Raw genomic sequence first — 6,760 nt, forward strand, 5'->3', positions numbered from 1 at the left:
GAATTTGTATGTATTTAAAGTTTATATTTTGTTAAATATTTATTAATTATCTTGTATTTTTTATTTTACTTTAAACTATTTCTTATAAAATTGTATAAATTTAATGCTAGATGGGGTGTTCAAAATTCAAATGAAGTTTAAAGTATTGGATGCTTTTCAATGTGACCGTTTCAAATGCATATTTCAATTCTTTTTAAATGATTATTCTATATTAAAAATAGAATGGTTTACACTTAACGAAAAATAAAAATCATAAAAATAAAAAAAATACAAATATGTCACCCAATACGTTATCGAACTTATAAATTCTTAAAAATAACGAATAACTCCCTAACCAACTTCACCGATTTTTCGAAACAAATATTAAAAAATATCCTAATAATATCATTTATTATAATTTACTGCATTTTAAATCCAAATCAAACAAGCTTTATATATAGTGGACGAATAAAGGTTTACGTGAGTGGGTTACAGCCAGATTCAAAATAACAAGTCTAAAAAGCAAATACCACTACTTTTCACTTAAATGTGGTAGTTTTATTTACTATTCTATTCTTCAATTTGAATTTAATTTCAAATATCTCATTATTTATCATCAATAATCTACCAATATTATTTATTTAAAAAAATAATCATTATATATATATATATATATTATATACCAAAATAACAAAATTTCAACGGAAAAAAAAAATTAACATAATAAACAGAGTATTTCAAAAACTTACAAATATAACACAATGAATTAACTCAAACCCACATAAAAATATAAAGCAATTCAAATAACTAAACTAAAAAAAAACTAGCTCAAATTCAATATTGAGTATTATTATAATAATACCCTGCTACTGTCGGCATACCGTACGGCATCATATTTCCCGACGCTTGATAACCGCCGCCCTGATAACCGCCGCCAGAAATCCTCGACAAACTACCTTGTCCCTGCATCCCATTTCTCGCATACTGATCCCATACCATTTGTTCTTGTACAAGCAACTGCTGTTTCTTCTCCATATCCGACATTTGAACATACGACGGCGGCGCAAAACTAAGCGACGCCGCAAATGGGTCCTGCCCAACTTTCTCCGTCGTCCCGTCCGGCGCCGGTAATGCCAATACCGGCGTTTTACTGTTTCCGACAGGACCAGGTAATATGACACTACTTGCACTTCCATTGTTCATTTGAGAAACACTATTGTATTGTCTCACCATTCCTTGATCATACATTCCGTTTAACATTAATGGATCTAGTCCCCCACCTAGATCCGCCTTCTGGTTCGATAAATTGCTGGCGGATTCCACCAATGCTAGCTCCCAATCTGCTTTGCCAAGCTCGGCTGCCGGATTTTCCCATGCTGATGTCGTTGTTGTCGTTTGGACTGATTCGTTTCCTGCGCCTGAAAACAATGCTAGTGCGAATCTATTCCCTTGATCGTCGGCTGTCAATGGATCTTCTCGTAAATCGACTAAGTCGGCTGGTTTTGGCGGTTCAGGTATTGGTTCTGGTTCGAATTGGGGCGGGGGAGTGAAGCTCTCGGGCGGTGGTAAGGCGAGGATTTCATTCATATTAGGTGTTTCCTTTTCTTCAATTGGAGGAGGTTGAATTTCTTTCCTCTCCGGGCTCTTACCAGATTTCGCTCTGTCGCGAACAAATTCTTCTAAGGTTTCTAGAAGCTTCCCTGTAATCGTTTGAACTTCAGGATACTCAGATGAACGAGCGAGACCGGTGTCTTTACACCAATTGTAGAAACCGACAAGTTCGTCGATTTGTTTCGCAGCGCTAGCGTAGGCGTCGAATGCTTTCACGCAATCTTGATAGTCCATGTCGAAGAATCGATCGAGTAATACTGCCAGAATCTCGCAAATGTCTGCGTATAGTTTGAAACTATCTTTCACGATTGGATACAATGCAACTAAAATCATTCTGCTGTTCTTCGCCATGCTTGTTGGCCGGCACGATAAGAATCGGTTTAATAGACGCTGGAGATGACTCATCTTTCCGAAGATCCTCTCCGGTTTCATTTCGCGCAAAGGAGTTACGTCTTTTTGATTGGAGGTTCCGTTTTCCTTCACGTCTCCTGATGATCTTGATCGTCTCATTCCATTGTTGGGATAATCATAGTCGTATGATTTGTTTGGTGGTGATCTCCATCTTTCTTCTCTAGAATCTCTAGAATTGTATCTCTCAATCTCCATTCCATTACCATTGCCATTACCATTATCAGTTAATTTCCTCTCGTAACACATTAGTTCGAGTTTCTGATCCAAATACATAGCTAAAGTTCTAACAAACGAAGAATAATCCCAGGAATTCGAATGAGCTTCATCGCGAAAATCAGACATATTAAGCAAACGAGTACCTCTCCGAGTAGCATACATAATCTCCTGTTGAAAAACTGGATCTCCATCAGACAACAAACGTTGAATCAGCATCAAACATTTAATTGCAACAATCCAATCTCTAGTTTTCCCGATCCGCTTCGAGATTGAACAAACACAAGCACTAACATGACTTCTTGAATATGACGTTAAATGAAGGATCTCACGGATATGTTTCTCCGACGCCGGTTCATCATCATGACTCGTAGCTTTAACAATCAAAACCTCAAGTTCTGGAGCCATGTTACTTGAAACCTTCGCTATTCCGATACTCGTCTGGTCCTTCACGGCACCAATCGCCTTCCGAATCGTACTCGGAGCCATTTTTGAATCAAACAAACAGAGTTCTGAGAAGAAAACAAACTCAGACGATGAATAAAGCAACAGTGAATCAATCTCAGTCAAACAAACTTCAAACTACTAATCAACAAAACAAAAGTCCGATTCTAGGTTTCCGTAAGCTGAAATAACCGATCTAAAGGTTCATTAATGTTTACATCTACAAAGTTTACCGGTAAATGAGATGAAGCAGTTCTTCCTAGATCTGCGTTGATGAATACAGAGAAGAAACGAACCACGGATCTTCTAAAACGATGCCTTCTGTCGGCAGCTGAAGCAGCTGGATCTGAGCAGAGATACAGAGAAGGAAGATAACCTGAATAACCGGCGACGATCTCTCTCTCTTTCTCTCTCTCTATATATATATATGGAGCCGTGGCAGTACTAATATATACAGGTGATGAGTGGAGGAGAGAGAAGAAGTAGTCTGAAAGTGGGTGGAGAAAGGAAGAACAGGAAATTTATTACAGATGGTGGAGATTTGGTAAGATCTGAACCGTTGATATTGCAAGAAGATGGGGGAATGAATGGCTGATATGTCTGCCGCGTAAGAGTGAAGGAGACAGGATTCCCTGTGATACAATATTGATGGTACAATTTATGGTAATACGGACGCGTACCATTTTTTAATTTTTTTTTTTGTAAAATTGTAAATATGGAAAATGGAGTCAATTAAGAAATGTATTTATATAAAATAAATTATTAAAGTAGATTAGTAATAATTTGAATTTGCTATGAAAGTAAACTAATTAACTAACTATGTATAACTAACTTACAAAATAAATTGAGTGAAATAACTAATAACCATATTTTTTTAATATTTATTTTCTTTCTAAATTTAAGAGGTTAAAATGACTTTTCAAAATTATGTCTAAAAGTGAGCTTTTAATGCTAATATGAGTGTTGTGAAATTGTTGATTGAATACGGTTGGAGCCTTCATAATCAAAAGGTTAGTTTATTTCTTACACTTAATTTTCACTAGTTTTGGGTATTGGGCTATTGTCGGCAATGAGGCAATGGTGCTCGATATGGTTAAGGATCATTGTAACTAAGAAAAAACTAATAACGAATATTAGTTATGATATTTTTAATGTATTATAGTCGGTGAGTTGGATTGAGCGAAACAAAATGATATTTTCAAATGGATCTCAACCATTATGTTGAGAAATATATTGTTGATTAAATACGTATTGGAGCCTTCATAATCAAGAGGTTAGTTTATTTCTTAAACTTAATTTTTGTGTCAGTTAGTTTTGCATGCACGTGGAGGGCTATTGTTGGCATTGAAGCAATGGTGGTCGATATGGTTAAGGGTCATTGTAACTAGGAATTTATTTTTATAAATTTATGATATTTTTAATGTATAATGTGTTGTAGTCGGTGAGTTGAATTGAGCGAAATAAAATGATATTCTCAAATGGATCTCGACCATTGTGCTGGGAAATTGTTGATTGAATACTGGCGGTTGGAGCCTTCATAATCAAGATGTTAGTTCAATTCTTACACTTTAGAATAACCAACACGAGAAATCGTGAATTTTAAGTATAATATTGATGTTGGAGAAAATGTACTGAATGTCATTTTGAAGCATGGTTATTAGTCAAACCGCCGCTGTTTTTCATAACGACTCAATTACCGAAAGCTATGACACGTTTATATTGTACGTTTTGAAAAATTTGGAATTTTGAGTATAATATTCTTTTTTGCAAATATGTGCTGAAGGTACTAAAAAAGGATAAATAAAAAAAGGGTCAAACCCGAGTCAACTCGCCAACCAGCGGGTCAACCCGGGTCAAAGAAATGTCAAATACAACTCAACCGGATGTGGAAGTGTTTGACCAGCCTTTTGAAGGGTTATTTGAAAAACTTCACAAATTTATTCCAGCTTCAATACTTGATGAAATTCGATCATCTTGGATATTTCAAAAAGAAAAATGAGTCCCCTTGATGATTGTTCATCCCGATTTCCCGATGGTATTCCCAAGCTAGGTGAAATGTTGACATGAATGAAAAGTATTTTTATGAATATCAAGTTGAACACTCTTCCACTTAAAAATTCATAACTTGAGTTGTAGTCGATGATTTTGAGTGATTCAACTTGGGTTGGAAAGCTGATTCACATACTTTCGAATGGAACCAGTCCCAAATCTTGGCTTGTCGATTAGAGTACTCGATCGATTAATACAAAGGGATCAATGCTCTAGGTCTAGATCCTAGAGACTAATTGGAGGTAGGTTACACTTCTAAAATTCATATCTTTCGAACTACTGGACCATTTTGAATGAATGAGATATCATTGAAAATTCCCTTGAGGTATATTTCCAATTATACCAAATAGACCTGGTTCTCTATACAACTCACCACCCGAGGTCGCCCGTAGTGAGACTGGTACATATAAGGACACGCCCTTGTGCAGTCGTTTTTCCTGGTGGACACGGGTCTTATTGAAAATTCTTTAAAACATTAAAAGTGTGGGAAATATTCATACCTTTTCAATGCCTACTCTCTTCATGTTAGGAGTCCTGAGTCCAAAGTTACGAGAATATGAAGTCACGGGTGTAGAAACTGCGAAGAAACTAAGGGTGAATAAAAGAGAAACTTTGGAATATCGTAACTTGAGCTAGTATGCACCATTTGAGTTGATTCAAAAAGGGAATTCAAGTTTATGGAGTTGTGAATCCACCATAAAATTTTCACAATAAATTGACTAAAGACGAGGCCGAGCCGTTTTGTTTAAAGTAAGGGTGCTAAGGGGATTGAAGAAGGCAAAATTTGGAAGTAAAATTAAAAGCTAAATGGGGGAAGAAATAAGTTGAGAGGAGAGCGGTTTCTTTTTTTCGGTTTTCAGCTCGGATTAAGGGAGATCAATTCGATCTTGGAGTGAGGTGGATCATTGAACGCGGTTCGTCAGTTGACCCGTGGTTTAGGAGGCGTGAAGGAAAAAGCTGAAAAGAAACAAAACAAGGACGAACTCCCTCGGCGGTAAAGACGGCGATCCCGAAACGAATGAGATGCTGAATAAAGCTCCGGCAACGGATCTGGAAGTTGAGTCGAAGGGTTGAGTCTGTTGTCTGCTGCGCGATGCTGATATCCAAAGGCGCTCTGGTAACTGCCAGACGAAGAGATCCGAGAAGCTCTAGTCTCGGACAACGAACAACTTCGGATGTTCATGGTGCCGGGAACGGTCGTCGGCCGGAGATGGGCTGTGAAGAAGAAGAAGATGAAGATACATCCTTTTCTTTCATTTTATCCAATTTCCCCAATTCTTCTAAGAGTTGCAAAGAGGCCCTTGGGCCATTTATTCTTTCAAAATAATCTAAATACTTTAATTTCGAATTAACTAATTAATTCGAATTTAATTAATTATTGAATCCATGTACTTTCTTTTTATTTTATTTTAATTTCAAACTTTAAACATTCAAAAATAAAATAATTTCTAAGATCCTGTTTATTTCTCAAAATTAATAAATGACTTTAAAATGATGATTAAACATACAAATCACTTTCAAATTCTCTCAAATTCTTCCAAAAATTCAAAAATATTAATTTCTTTAAATATAATTTTTTTCTAAAATCCGAAACTTTTAGAGATTATAGGTTGAATTTCATGAGTCCAAAAATGAAATAAAAAATGTAGCCTCTTTAAAATATATACCCATATAAAATTTTAGAACTATTGGGATCCGTTTGAAAAAACGTCTATCATTTTATAGTGTCTTATTCGGATATCTATAACTTCGAAAATTCTAAACTAGATTCCTTTAAGTTTCTAAAAATATTTGTTACTATCATGTGAAGTTTTGGGAATTTTGGGAATCATTTTTTAAAATAACTCGTTTCAAATGGTTATATTTAGAGTTTTCTTAACTCCGAGAATTTTAAAAGGGAAACACTTAGAACTTTAGATTAGTTTGTTTTTTATTTTATTTTTTCAAAGGAATGAATTTTTAATCTTTGATTCGAATCCTTATGCTCATCATTTACACTCATTTATTCTCCTTTGGGAATTATGATCCCTTTCTTCCTTGGGAATTGTGTTCC

The 6,760-nt window shown here is 35.5% G+C and overlaps 1 protein-coding gene across 1 annotated transcript; it reads right to left on the reverse strand.

Moving 5' to 3' along the window:
• Window positions 1-671: 671 nt before the first annotated feature.
• LOC124926542 (putative clathrin assembly protein At2g25430) lies at window positions 672-3,137 on the reverse strand. Its single transcript, XM_047466791.1, has 2 exons — window positions 2,892-3,137; window positions 672-2,726 (listed from the first exon to the last, which is right to left on the reverse strand). Exon 2 carries the CDS (start codon window positions 2,701-2,703, stop codon window positions 814-816), a length of 1,890 nt encoding a protein of 629 aa, XP_047322747.1. The 5' UTR covers window positions 2,704-2,726; window positions 2,892-3,137; the 3' UTR covers window positions 672-813.
• Window positions 3,138-6,760: the final 3,623 nt, after the last annotated feature.

Source organism: Impatiens glandulifera, chromosome 2 (genome assembly GCF_907164915.1).
Source record: "Impatiens glandulifera chromosome 2, dImpGla2.1, whole genome shotgun sequence".
Lineage (NCBI taxonomy): Eukaryota > Viridiplantae > Streptophyta > Magnoliopsida > Ericales > Balsaminaceae > Impatiens > Impatiens glandulifera.

Coding starts and splice junctions, on each gene's coding strand:
- LOC124926542 (XM_047466791.1), bottom strand. CDS start 2,703: ATGGCTCCGAGTACGATTCGGAAGGCGATTGGTGCCGTGAAGGACCAG.